Consider the following 14277-nt stretch of genomic DNA (forward strand, 5'->3'; position numbering starts at 1 on the left):
CGAAATATCTTAATAAATAAGACTAATCCTGGTTATGCAGTTTCAAATTCAAATCCCCTTAATCTCCGATAACAAAATTATTCATCAATAAATATTATAGTTTTTAACAGCATATTTGTTTAAAAACAACTTTTTTGCTATATTTTTTTAATATTTAGGAAAAAAAAAAACAAGGTGTCAATGGAATTTCCCTTGGCAATGGGAATCCGTTCACGTGTCCAGCTCACAAAGCATCAAAATGTGTATATGCTATCTTGCTTCCGACAGGGGATTTGTCCCACCCCGTCCCCTCCAAAAGAAACCCTAATTTTGCACCAGTAGCCAACGACTACGTCCGTTCTCCCACCACCTTCATTCTTCAATGGCATTCCCGTAATAAATCGCCACAGACGGTGGCTTTTTCCTATATCCCAGTTAATATCACAAGTACGCCAAGCAAACACCGCATCCTTGACTCTCTCTCTCTCTCTCTCTCTCTCCACATCCCGACGCCTAAACCTACCTCACCTTCCACCGAACCCTAACCCTAATCCGTCTCCTCCGATTCATTTCAGACCCCAGATGGAGCGCCGGAAGTGATCCCATCTCCCTCCACCGGACGCCGGAACCTCCGGAAGTAGAGCGATGTCGCTGGACGGCGCCGTCGATCGGAGGGACGGTCCCCTGGCTGGAAATGGGAGCGGTAATGGACTGGCGAAGGGCAAGGCTGCGCCGGCCAAGCCGACGTACGCGGACCGGCGTTTGAGGCTGAACCCGAACACGGAGCACAAGCCGGAGCGGTACGACGACGTTCAGTCGGATTTCGACCCGGCAATTTTCAGCTCCCTGGAGCGGCACCTCCCGCCCAGTATGCTCGAGGTGCCGCGGGATGTCAAGGTGCAGTTCATGAAGGAGATCCTCTCCCGATACTTGCCCGAGGGGGAGCGAATCAGGGTGAACTACTTTTCCCGTTCATTTTTTTTTTCCTTTTCTTCTTATTTTTCTTCGTTGCAGCTGAAGTAGGACTTCGATCAGATTGAGGATCTATTACTGTAGAAGACTTGAACTTTTTATTAAAATAACGTGAATACCCTCGTGCCTTCCTGCAAGACTGAATATTAAATTAGTCAACTCGTCTGCAGCATTGATTGATTGGTATTCAACCGTCTTTTTGGCTTGCCTTTGCTCGACGAGGTTTTGCCCGCTGAGGCGTGTAATACGACGTGTGTCTGCTTCTAGTTTAATGAATATCGTTTGCGCTAAACTTGGCGTTGTATTGATTTGCTATCTTGTTTGATCGCCTGTCAGATTCTTCTACGATGATCATTAGATAGATGGCATTCTTTTTCATATTTAATTTTTTGTTGTTTGGCACATTATGCTTGACTGAAAAGTCTTTGCTTGATAAAAGTAGGTTTCGAATTGTTAACTATTAATTCATCTCTATGTGGGTTGCTTTATGAAAAACCTGTTTTTTTTGTTCCGTGACTGCTGCCCAAAGTGAGAAATTAATGATAACTAGTGCAAAAGCTGGACTGGGGAAAAGAACTTGGTGAACTTGTATCCCAGGACATTTATCTATTACTAGTTTACTAGGTTGCAAGACCATATCAATGTTTGCATAGGGAAATATAAGAAACTAAAATAATCTGTACTTTAATATTTGGAAAAGTAAGAATTTTGGTACAAAAGATTTCAGAAATATGAATGTTAGTTAACGAAAGTTAAATGCTTTTAAATGTTTGAGATCATAACAACATCCTTTTTAGAATGCAAAAGGAACATTTTAATGCTTTCTGAGATTTGTGTTTTGTGAACTATTCTCCTTTGATCTAAAGGTCCAAAATTAAATAGATGGTTTGTTTGATCATTCATGATGTTTGAGAATTATCATTTATTAATTATTATCTATTCACCACTTCCATGCTGAATTTTCATTTCTTGTAACTATTTTGGAAAAAAGCGCTAAACTATAAGCTTGAGACTTCCATGCTTTATATGTGATCAGGGTCAGAATGTAACTATAAGATATATATAATCTGTTAGAAGGCCAATCCATGTTTTATCTAAAATAGCTATGCATGATGTTATTAACGGTGTCTGTGATTCGTTGATGGGACCATTGAATCATTGTTTAATCTGATATGGTTAGATGTTCTAAATTGGATGTGATCAAGGAATACATTTTTGAAGTGCAACTTTTGCAATGAAGAGAGAAGAATGAAAAAACTGATTAAAACTGTTGCACAAGTATTTTTAGGAGTAGGAGGAGTTCAGGTATTTTCAAATAATTTTCACAGAATAAGTGATTAATGTAAATCTCTACCATATAATTAAGGTAGGATGACTAATAAGTGAGATGTGTATATGATGGAAACTACTTATTTGAATGGCTATTTATCAAATGCTGAGAGAAGAATAGAAAATGTAAAATCGATGCATAATAAGTTTATTATGCACAAGTTTTAGATACATTTTATTTGTTAATTCAATAGAATTAAGAAAGTGATGAAATACCTTTTGTTGAATAAAAGTAGGATGACTAAAAGTGAGATATGTAAAATGAACTTGCATGTTCCTTATCCGTGTCTTAAATTTGAAGAAAAGAAAATTCTGAATGAATCTACTTAAGGTTCTGGATACTTACAGTTCGAATATAAGAAAACAACACTGAAAAAGGATATATTTTGGAGAATAGTTATTGTAATGAATGTCTTGAATGAGTTTGTAAAAGGAATGTGCCATGAACAATTGTACAATGTGCATTGCTATGGTTTAGCTTTTGTTTACCTCTGATTTTTTTTTTTTTTTTTTTTTTTTAAGTGAGACTGGCTAGATGGTTCTAAAATGTTTGAAAGAGGTTGACTTATGAATGTATTGGATGGATTAGTTTCATCATTTCAAGTAGCTACATGAAAACTGCAGAAAGATGGATATCCATCCTAAAGGAACATTCTGATTGATATTTTTGAAATTGCTAGGAGTATTGGAGAGAATAAGTAAAGATCTGTTTGCCTTTTCCAATTGTTTGTTTGCTTTTATTGTTGACATAAAGTTTAGGCTGTTCACATCCTGCTCATCCGTGTTTATTAATTTTGTTCTGTTTGGAGAAAGATGGCAATGATCCGATTATCAAAAACATATTTGGATATATATATATATATATATATATATATATATATATATTTATTTATTTCAAATGAGGTATAATTATACTAGTTGACTATAACAGACGGAATTGGCTGGTAGCAATCATGTGGAAGTTTTTTTTTATTTATTTTATAAAAGGAAATTGTTTATGAAGTACTTGCTGATCTGTGTTTATAGTTTCTTATATTTAATTTTGCATCATTTCTAGGCGGGCACACCCTGTTATTTCGTTACATTCTCATCATTTATTTGAGTCTGATCTGGATTATCTTGTCTCATTTACTTCTAGTAATCTTGAGCGATTACTTGCTTTATCAGGTCCAGAGACACAAAGAGTACAGATATAAATTGATGTCTGCTTATCAGGTTTGCTATTTCAATATGTTTATCTCTTTAATGTTCATATTTTGTGATTTATGCATATCATTTTGAAAATTTGTGTTTCTCTTAAGCTTAGTTCTTTGACTGGGTTTCTAATTATTTTGGCTCAATGCTATTTATATTCTGGAGATAAGATGTTAAACAATATATGATTTGTTTTTCAGATCTGTTGACTGTTTGTAGGTATTTTATGTGACTTCTCTGAATAATGCAGGCATCCTGACTGGAGTTTGGAGTGTGTTCACACAAACACACACATTTAGGTTTAGCAAGTAATTCATAGTACATGATGCTATTTCCCAACACTTTTGAGGGTTGATGTTCTTCATTCTTAGACAGCACATTTCCTTTTTACAACTAATTTTAGGTTATCAAAATTTTCAACTGGAGGCATTATCTGCAGCTGATAGTGATCTTCATCCTTTCTTTGGCAAGAGGACTCAATTTGCCTGACCTCTTCCTGAACCTTTTTCCTTCTTGTTCCAAATGACATGTGGGTGGGTGTGGCTGCATGGAGATTGATTTGTGTTTATTCAAATACAAGAAGTTCCATATGCTTGTCTGTATTTAGCGAACTTTGTCTCTGTTTTAAAGAATACACATACAAGTGTATTTATTAATATTTCCCCCTTATATATGTTATAGCATACTGCATGTGCTGTACGATTGTGATTAGGTTTAATGTTTCACTGACGTATATGGTTGATGCCCTTAGGATGGAAATTTTCTAGCTTTTTTGTTTAGTCTTGATTACTTAAAATATTTACACTTTTTTTTTACTTGCATTAATGAATTGCTTCTTTCTTAGGCATTCTAGCTTCTAATAAATTATAATACAATGCATGTAACTTTAACCTCTCTTTCTGTTGCTAAAACAGCCTTTGCATAAAGAACTATACAATCTGCATCCATCAGCGTTTTTTATGCCATCATTTGTTAAAGCAATCAATGATAACACAGACGAGAGCTTCAGAAATATACTTTCTGAACCATCACCTGGAATATATACATTTTCTATGCTACAGCCAAGTTTCTGCGAGATGTTATTGGATGAGGTATTATGCAAACTTGCAACCATTTCCTGATACCTCATTTGGTTGCATAACCTATAATAATTTGATAATTTCTTAGGTGGACAATTTTGAAAAATGGGTTAACACAATCAAGTTCAAAATAATGCGACCAAATACAATGAATAAGTATGGTGCTGTGCTTGACGACTTTGGCTTGGAAGCCATGCTTAACAAGCTTATGGAAGAATACATATCTCCAATGGCTAGAGGTGATAAACATGTCTTCTTTGCTTAACAGGAATTGTAACTTTGTTTACTATCCACTTTGTTTCACCAATATTTCTTAGGACCTATTTTATTCAATTGCAGTATTTTTTCCGGAGATTGGTGGATCAACTCTAGATTCACATCATGGCTTTGTTGTTGAGTATGGAAAGGACAAGGATGTTGAACTAGGTAGCCACTTGAATATTGTACAAGAATTACTGCTAAAGTTATTAGCTGTCAATTCAGATTCTTATGATTATCTTAAAATGTCATAGAATATTGATTAGTATTTTGAAAACATATAATCCTTGCATTACTGACATATAGAAAAGCTGAAGATATATAATGTATACCAAATAAATCTAAAATCTATTTATTTGTTTTTACACCAAATCATCAAGAAGTATTTGAGTTTACTTTTTCTAAAACCAAAATGCAAAAGAATCATTTAAATCTATGTAAAATATACAAATCAATAATGTTATGTAGAGTACAAAATAAAATTCAAGTCCCAACTATTTCTGGTTCTCTAGTTATTTAACACAATGAGTTATCTGCAATATCTTTAGTTATACAGTCGGTATAGTTCTTCTAAGTATAAAGCATATATATGCTAAAAAAACATATCCAATTATTAAATGTTCTTATGAAGCTGTTAGTTCTAACTTTATTCCTTTTCTGATCAATTTCCTTTATCACATGGATTATTCTGATTCTGTCAATCCTCTCTGACTGACATTAAGTTTCCATGTTGAACCAATCCTGATGCTGGTGTCAATTTTTTGAGTTATTAATTGCACAGGTTATAATAGTGCTGAAATTATCTCAGAATCATGAAAGTTGAGGATGTTTTTAGTACTGGAGTAATTTTCTGCCGTTGCATGTATGGTTCTTTATGTACTATCTCATTCTAACTAGCTTAAGGGAAATTAGAGGCTGATATTTTTTCTGTTTCTTCCATGTCTTCCATTATAACTTTTTTTTTGGGTGCACTTCTACTGATTGTTGAATCTGATGACAGTCTTGGATAGTAAACATAGTAGGTGGAGGGGCTTTGTAGCAAAGTTTTCTTTTAGTCTTTTATGAATTTAGATTAACAGTTCATATATTTAAATAATACCCACTGTTTGGCATTACATCTTGGAATATTATCCTCAAATTTGTGCATTTTTCATTTGTGTGATTGAATCTTATCACTGAAGATTTTTTTTAAAAATTAATTTGAATAATAAAATATAGTTCATGAAAGCAGTTAGTGATCATGAGTATGGTCTTGAATTCTGATAATAAAATGTTATCTTCATTTAGGTGAGATTTGTGTCTGAATGTTTTTTCTTTTCAAATTTTATAATTTATTCCTGATTTGCCTTTTCCTCATTAATTCTTATATTTTTATTTCAACACCAATGGCAATTTCCTGCGTGTTACTATTAATTCCCCTGTCAACAACCTTATTAGCTATTTTGATTTTAGACCTTTAACTAACTATTTTCTTATAGTCTCACAGTAAATGACGAAATACCTTTTTCCTATCATATTCTTGGGTAGTCTTAGATCTTCTGGATTGGCTGTTTTACAGTTTGATGTTTATTTTAGCATCGCCAAATTGAATAAATTCATTTAATTTTCTTTTAAGTCATTGCAGTTTTTATGATCCAGGTTTCCATGTGGATGACTCAGAAGTCACTCTAAATGTGTGTTTGGGCAAAGATTTCTCTGGTGGCCAATTGTTTTTTCGAGGAGTTCGATGTGACAAGCATGTGAATACTGAGACACAAACAGAGGTTTGTTATTACATGGTTGCTATTTTTGCACGTATCTGTTTGTGGAAGTGTATGTATTCCGGAGCATTTCATCATTCTATGTTGGCCTGGAACTTGAAACATGCATGAAGTCTTAGGTAGTTGGAACTCATCGAAGGGCATTTTTTTTTGTTCACATATATGTTGCTAATAAGTTATCGCAGAAACTAGTGAACAAATCATATAGAGAATTGGAGCATGTGTATTTGCTATTTTTCATGCATTTATAATTTGGTTCTTTAAAAAATTGGAATTTTGCCTGCTGAGTAATGACTACACCGACTTCAAGAATGCTGGGAAACAGAACACAATGATTGTATTAAACATTATCAGAAGTTTGTTGGCTGAAATCTTTGGTGCTTTATGATTTGATGTTTCCATCATTATAACCTCAAATGCTGCCCAAAATTCTCCTTGCGTTTATTGTAGGAAATCTTTGATTATTCTCATGTCCCTGGTCAAGCTGTACTTCATCTGGGGCGTCACCGACACGGAGCTCTTCCCACAACTTCTGGACATCGAATCAACATGCTTTTGTGGTGTAGAAGGTATATTTATGTTGTTTATTCTCGAGATGCATGGTGATCTGATGGTAAACTGTTTTTCAATAGCTCTCTATTCTTCGCTGTTTATAAATTGAGGCATTTGAAGACTTCACAAATAAAATGTACTATGGATGAACTGTTGAAACCTTTCCTGGTCATCTATTATTATCTTTGATGTTTCACTGCTGAACAAGAGATATTGGAGAGATATGGAAGCACTAATACATGGTTAAGGGAGAAGCTATTGGATCATAGTAGATTAGTGCTAGATCCTATCAGTGTACTTTCGGTAGTGGATTTCTTTACCATGTTTTGTCCTCTCGGAACGGTCTAGTGGTTAGCGTATGCCATCATGAGGTATGGGATTCGAATCTCGGCATAGCCGAGGTAAATGTCTCCCTCATGCGCCAGCCACTATTTGTAATAACCACCAGTGATTTACCTTCTCCGTGTTGGCTTTGGGATGGGTTGGCGGGGGCGCTTAGGACGAGCGTAGTCGCCTTTTGCCATCATGAGGTAATGGACACTTGTCATTATATTATCAACATTTGATTCAGATTGGGATGAGTGCAGCATCCATACCATCTTAAATGTGCAAGTGAATACGTCAAGAACCCACAACACCCATGAAAATGATACTGCGTCACTGTATATGATATCGTCATGGCACCAAATTATCGATGGGAACAAACAGATTATCAGTGCAAAACTTACTCTGTTTCCCTGTGTTCCTTCATTGTTTGTTCTTATTAATAAGAAGGCAAATTGTGCAATGCAATAACCCTTGTATGATCTATTCTACAGCTCAGTCTTCAGAGAGATGAGGAAATTCCAAAAGGATTTCTCCAGCTGGTGTGGCGAGTGCCGGCGCGAGAAGAAAGAAAGGCAGCGTCTGTCGGTGGCCACCACCAAACTGGTACTCAGTTTGAAATTATCTTAGAAATCGATAGAATTAGATTCACCATGGCTTGGACCTTTACAGTAGTAAGTAACGAGTATGTTTGTTTAATTGGCAGACATTTCTCAAGGGTTTCGGAGGAGCCAGCACGTAAAGGTGCCATAAGTATTCTATTCTACTCAGGATATGGTTGTAAAATATGTCGGGCTTGTTGTCGCCCAGATTGATCCCGAATTGTTCAAGAAAGTTAACCTTGTTTTCGAGCTGTTTGTAATCGAGAGGTTATTTTGTATATATACCAGTTTTACCCGTAGCAATTCCTTCTCACATAAATTTCTTTTTTCTGCAGAAAAGTAAGAACAAGAGAAGAGAAAGGAAAATGCAGAGATTTTGTTTTGTAATTAATCCCTCCACAGATCGATTTTGGAGCTCATTAAATGTGAAGGGTTTTTCATTTTATTCTACCGTGCAACTTCTGCACCCTCAGAATAGATAGCACGTGCCGTTGGCGTGATGTGACATGATCTGATGCATGTGCGGCACGTAATCCAGCGCGCCGCCCCATGCAACCTCAGCCCGATTTTCCGGTACAAAGTCGTCGTCCTGGAGGCATATTCTTTATGCAGCTGCAGAAATTTGGAAGCCAGCAAAAAAAAAATTGATCGGTTCAGTTTGTTTTAAAAAATTCAGTTTAATTGATTTTATTTTTTTATTTGATTAGTTTGATTTTGAATAGAAAGCATTAAGATGGAACTCAACTCTAAGAACTCCGTTCAGTATTTTTGAAAAATGAAAATTATGATCAAACATATATATTTTTTTTTTCGAAATTCATCGCCTGCTGTTTATTATTTTTTCACTGATAGATCATCGAAGTGTATGTACAACAAAAACAAACAAGTTCAAGAGCTATAAAATAGAACCCACGTTGGTGCTGTTTCTCAACGTGGGGGAGTGCTTGAATCGGAAGGCTACTTCTCGATGATCAGGCTTGTTTCAGTTTGATCTCTCCGGCGACGACGAGGGAGTTGTAGATCTCAAACATGAGCCGCCGCTCGATCTCGCTCGTCCGGGTCTTCGCCGGCCGGGACTTGGGAATCCGCTTCGTCCACGTGGCCGGCTCGCTCAAGGCCGGCGCTTTGCCGGCGGCCGACAGCATCCAGTCGACGTAGGCGTCCCGGAGCCGGGTCAGGATCTTCAACGGCGACGGGATCCGGATCCGAAACCGGCTCAAGCTTATCCGGCGCCGGAGCCGCAGGAACCACCGCCCGCTGCCCGACCCGAGCCGCGACGTCGCCTTCTTGGGCTTCTTCCCCGTCGGCGGCGACGAGGGGGCGTCTATCTTTTGGTACCTCCTGCTCCTCCAGTAGGAGTTTATCCCTTTGTAGAAGCGGATCGGCACGATCTCATGCTCCATGACCGTTCCCCCCTTCTTCTTCTTCTTCTTCTTCTTCTTCCCTCCTCTGTTCTTGCTCTCACTGTGGAAGGTGGAACGCAAGGACAAGGAGGATTCTTCTTCCCTCCTCTGTTCTTGCTCTCTCTGGGGAAGGTGGAACGCAAGGACAAGGAGGAAGGATGCGGATTGTGGGCTATTTAAAGGGGGTTTTTGACTTGTTTACCAACCTTTTGGGTCGTTCCATCGTTGTAAACGTGGATCTCTTCTGGAATCTCACAGGGAGATCCTTTCCCAACCGTTAGATTTAGTCGGAATCAAATAAAAAACTAACAAAATTCTATCCTCAAAAACTTTAATTCCCAAACGATGAGTATTCAATTTCCACTCACACCTACGATAAAATCATCACATTTCTTGAGTATATTTGAATTTTGATGGAAACGGAATATAAAATCGGACGTCCACGGTCCATCTCGAGATTAATCAATTTACAAGAACTGGATATATATATATATATATATATATATATATATATATATATATATATATATATATATATATTTTAAATTAAAACTGCTTTAATAAGATGCAATTTTAATTAAAGCTGATTTAAAATGATGTAATTTTAAATTTTAATTAAATTAATTTTAAAATGTAGTATCGAGAATACGTTATATATCAAATTATAAGAATGATAATGTTTATATATATATAACAAATGAGGACCGAATGAAATGAAGGATGCAAACGTATTTCTATAAGCTAAATTTTAAATTAACCTTATCGAACCATCCGATCCAATTGAACCAGCATGTGGTTCGGGAAACCAGGTCCAGCCCCTGCTTCTAGAACGGTTGGGTTGCATTATTGGCATATGGGCAGGCATCGCTCGCCCTCAGCGAGAAAGATTTAGCGGGCGTTGACAAAACGTCGCACGATGAGTTGTCGGAGTTGACTCGCCGTGTTTTGTTATTCCACGCACGCCACAACGACGGCAGATTAAATTTTAAAAAAAAAACTGCATCACAATCTAAGTTTAATTATAGTTTTTAATTGCAATTAATTTTTTATTAGACTTGAACTTTGGACGCATGCAGACAAATCATAATCAAATGTCGTAAAAATGTATCACATGAATTCTAAGTGCTGGAGTAGTCAAAGAAGGCACCCTGCCATGTTTGGTCGTAACGTAACCGCGCACGTATTTTGAGAAGACATTGACTCATCAACAATTTTAATCAGACGGCGTGGTAATAAATATTATATTTCTTGAAAAAAAAAATAAACAAAAAAAATCTCTTATTTTAGTCTCACGTGGAAAAAATATCAAAAAATATTTATCTAATTTTCAACTTAAAATACTCTTTATACTAGTACCAGTTATAATAATTTTAACTAAATTACTACTATATATTTTAATTTTTTAAAAATTATTATTACAATAGTTATGAATTAATTTTGATTTAAAATTCCTATAATTGAAATAGTTTGGATTAAAAATTATTATAATATAAAATAATTGATTTAAAATTTTAGAATAGTTTAGATCAACAATTACAAAGAAAGTTGTTCCATTTGATCATGTTAGAACCTAACTAACTAGAAGGAAAGTTGAATAACTTTAATCGTTTCTAACTACAAGAGAAGTTGAATAACTCTAATCGTTTCGTTGAATTTGCACAGTAAAAACTTGAAGTAAAAATAAAATAAGCATACACACAATACAAATAAATTGATTATTTGGTTTACCGTCTCCTGAGACGACTATATTTAAGGCTAATCTAGCATTCTAACCTCTATTATATTAATTTCCTCCATCTCAAGTCAAATGTTACAACACAATACAAAAAATAGATGAAGCAAGAAGTTACAATGGTTTTCTTGAGGAAAGATGACTTTTTCTTCTTCAAATGCTTACACCAAGAATGTAGCTTGAGCTAAAATTTTTTTCAGCAATGAGTTAGCATGAAAACTTTAGCTTGAGATAGGAGTTCTATCTTAAAACAAAATCCTTTTTCCTTTTGTATGAGTGCTTAACTCAAACTGAAGTGCAAGCGTCATTTTAGACATTGGTCGACTAATGCACACCATCAATGGTAGTCTCTAACAAGTGTTCATATCATTGAACGATTTCGGAACCCTCTGAAATCTATCTAATTTTATCGATAATTTGAACATAAGTCGATTGTTAATCCAACCAATCGATTAATAGCAATCAGTCGAATCTCGAAGTCGAATCGACTTGATCTGTTCAATTTTTGTTCGACATCAGTTGATTGATGATATGAGTTATAACAAGCAAACCCAGGAGACCATGTGGTTGTTAAAGTTAAAGTGATGTGGCGGTCAAAATTAATGGAGGAGAACATCTCCCCACCTGGCTCTGATTGGCTGCCCAACGCTAAGGTTCGTTGAATGGGCCCGGTCAGATTCTAAGCTGTGTAGACAAAAGTCGACCAGCTGTAAAGCTGGTCAAACATAAGGGTTTCAGTACTTTACGCTTGAACTAAAAGGGATGAGCGGGCCTAGTCACTCAAATAGTTGATCGAGTTTAAGGACGACTGTCCTTATAGGTATGCCAGAATGACCGACCCACCTTATATTCGACCAACCATAGACCTGGTCGAAGGAAGGGTCAAACTCCTTACCTTGTATGAGCTTCTCTATACACGCCCGGTCGACCTGATTACTTGTCAGCTCTATGACTATCCGTTCAATGATAAAGTCGAACAGGTTTATATGGCTCCCCACCCATCTCTTCTATGCATAAGGGTAAGATAGTTTTACAACAAATCTGGTCAGAATGTCAGGTGCCCTTCACCTACAAGTTATTATATTCTCGGTCGGACAAAAGGCCGGCCAGGTCTAAGGTACTTATGCTCAAAATATTGATCGAATCTCTCATAGCGCAATTTCATTTCTTTAGAAGCCCATTGTATGCTCGGCCGGAAAAAATACCGATCAGACCTAAAACGCTTATCTTTATATTGCTACCCAGGCGGATCTATAATATACACATGTTGTCAAATGTATTTCCAGAACACACAAGTTATCATATTGTTTCTCAAACACACTTCTAACATGTTCAAGGCATTATATCATTTTTTGAACGAATTTTTACATAGCCTTCAATACATAACAAAGAATCTTAAGGCAAGGACATACATAAAGACGAATGCCTTATAGGCCAGCTGGGATATACTCAGTCGATAGTATAATCAGAGAATTCCAACAACCTGTTAGAATACAACTATGTGTCAGAGAATATTCTTCTAAAATCTTTTTTAAGGGCCATCGTATCTCCCATTAGCAGACCATTTAAAATAATATATTCCTTAAACAACTTCAACAAGGGCATAAGCTATAAACGACAAAAGATGTATACTTATGGGTAAAGGAAGATTCTTGGGATAATTATTGCATATTATCTAAGTTGTATACTTTCCCTTACCTAATAAGCTCTAACACACTTTACCACCTCATGATTGTGGAGGTTATGTAAGGTGGTATATAAAGGGGAAGTCTTTTTTGTGGCGAAGGCACGTTCTCTAAATATCAGCAACTTACTCTCGTGTGCATGTTTTTACTGTTCTTCATTCATTCGGCAGGAATTGTACTGACTTGAGCATTGGAGGGTCTTCGCCAAGGACTCCCCCTAGTCTCAAGGCACTGACATTTTGTTTGCTCGTCTCCATGTGCGTCAAGAAAAAGGTCTTCTCTCAGTCAATAGTCAATCCACCGTGCTCAACGTGTCATCTCTGTAGTTTTTAGACAAGATCAAATTTGACACTGTTTGGGAACTTTCGCTTGAATATGAAGATCAGAGATGGAAGAAGCTAGACGACTCACCACCGTTGCCTTAACACAAGAAGATTTGGATATGCTCATCAACGCTCGAGCACAGAAACTATTACAATAGCAACCACAATAACAAGTAGCTACTGGTAGTACTCTGCAACCACCTAATCCTGTCGCATCAACAACCACCCACTAGAGGGAGAGAAGAGCTAAGGAGGAAGGCCTAGTTCATTTGTTGTTGCCGTCTCACTTACCAGTTCTACGCCATCGGTCACTCTTCCGCACATCACCTGAGCACATGGGTTAAGAAGGATTACAACAAGAATCCTCTAGAGAAGCACCCGTTCGAGATAGATGCAGGGGAAAAGCTCCAAAAACTTGCAATTCCCCTAAATAGATTAGTACCCCGTTCTCCCAAAGGGTGCTAGAAGACAAACTGCCAAACTATTATCAATCCCTAGCGATAAAAGAATACTCAGGGTCGACTGACCCTGAGGATCATCTTCTAAAATTTGAGCACGCCACTCTCTTGCATCAATTTACTAACGACATAAAGTGTTGAGTGTTTCTTACTACACTCGCTAGCTCAGCTCAAAGATGGTTTAAGCGATTGTCAGCCTAATCCATCTGTAATTTTAAGGATTTCTACAAGGTCTTCCTATATCACTTTGCCAGCAGTTGTCAATACTAGAAAACCCCTCTGAGCCTCTTCTCATTCAAACAAGGGCCTAAGGAGACACCCCGAACTTATACAAAAAATTCAACCAAGTGGTTATGAATGTTCCTATGACCACCACTGAAAGTTTTATGAGTGTCTTCTCCCAGGGCCTTACTGATAATGATTTCTTTCATTTTCTTGGTGAGAAGACCTCCAAGGAACTTTGATCATCTACTGGACCAGACAATTGAGTTTATCAATGTTGAGGAGGCACAGACCGCCCTAAAGAAGGAAGTCAACACACCCGCTGTAGTTCCAGTGCCCGAACGTCAAACATTACCCACTTCGCCACATAGAGGACTTCGGGCGGGCCTTCAACCTCGACATCAA

At 36.8% G+C, this 14277-nt stretch overlaps 2 protein-coding genes across 4 annotated transcripts; one reads left to right on the plus strand and one right to left on the minus strand.

The window, feature by feature from the left end:
• Positions 1 to 342: 342 nt before the first annotated feature.
• Positions 343 to 8774, plus strand: LOC122046761 (2-oxoglutarate and iron-dependent oxygenase domain-containing protein CP2-like). 3 transcript variants are annotated; one of them, XM_042607618.1, is made up of 10 exons: positions 343 to 933; positions 3448 to 3495; positions 4389 to 4565; positions 4642 to 4792; positions 4893 to 4979; positions 6450 to 6574; positions 7022 to 7140; positions 7947 to 8053; positions 8154 to 8191; positions 8385 to 8774. In XM_042607618.1, the coding sequence occupies exons 1-10, from the start codon at positions 625 to 627 to the stop codon at positions 8529 to 8531; spliced, it is 1308 nt and encodes a 435-aa protein (XP_042463552.1). In that variant the 5' UTR covers positions 343 to 624; the 3' UTR covers positions 8532 to 8774. The 3 variants fall into 3 exon arrangements, with proteins under 3 accessions (XP_042463552.1, XP_042463553.1, XP_042463554.1); XM_042607619.1 differs by lacking the exon at positions 8385 to 8774 and having other exon boundaries at positions 349 to 933; positions 8154 to 8352; XM_042607620.1 differs by lacking the exon at positions 8385 to 8774 and having other exon boundaries at positions 357 to 933; positions 7942 to 8053; positions 8154 to 8352.
• A 128-nt stretch (positions 8775 to 8902) lies between these two features.
• On the minus strand, positions 8903 to 9593 carry LOC122046762. The gene has a single exon (XM_042607621.1). It carries the CDS (start codon positions 9450 to 9452, stop codon positions 9021 to 9023), a length of 432 nt encoding a protein of 143 aa, XP_042463555.1. The 5' UTR covers positions 9453 to 9593; the 3' UTR covers positions 8903 to 9020.
• Between the last annotated feature and the right edge of the window lie 4684 nt (positions 9594 to 14277).

The sequence above is a fragment of the Zingiber officinale genome, chromosome 2B (genome assembly GCF_018446385.1).
Source record: "Zingiber officinale cultivar Zhangliang chromosome 2B, Zo_v1.1, whole genome shotgun sequence".
NCBI classification, from domain to species: domain Eukaryota; kingdom Viridiplantae; phylum Streptophyta; class Magnoliopsida; order Zingiberales; family Zingiberaceae; genus Zingiber; species Zingiber officinale.

What these genes read in the sequence shown, in the direction of transcription:
- LOC122046761 (XM_042607618.1), top strand. Translation starts at nt 625, where the DNA reads ATGTCGCTGGACGGCGCCGTCGATCGGAGGGACGGTCCCCTGGCTGGA. An exon ending in CCGAGGGGGAGCGAATCAGG is followed by an intron (nt 934 to 3,447) that starts GTGAACTACTTT and finishes TTGCTTTATCAG; the next exon opens with GTCCAGAGACACAAAGAGTA. An exon ending in GGAGGAGCCAGCACGTAAAG is followed by an intron (nt 8,192 to 8,384) that starts GTGCCATAAGTA and finishes TTTTTTCTGCAG; the next exon opens with AAAAGTAAGAACAAGAGAAG.
- LOC122046762 (XM_042607621.1), bottom strand. Translation starts at nt 9,452, where the DNA reads ATGGAGCATGAGATCGTGCCGATCCGCTTCTACAAAGGGATAAACTCC.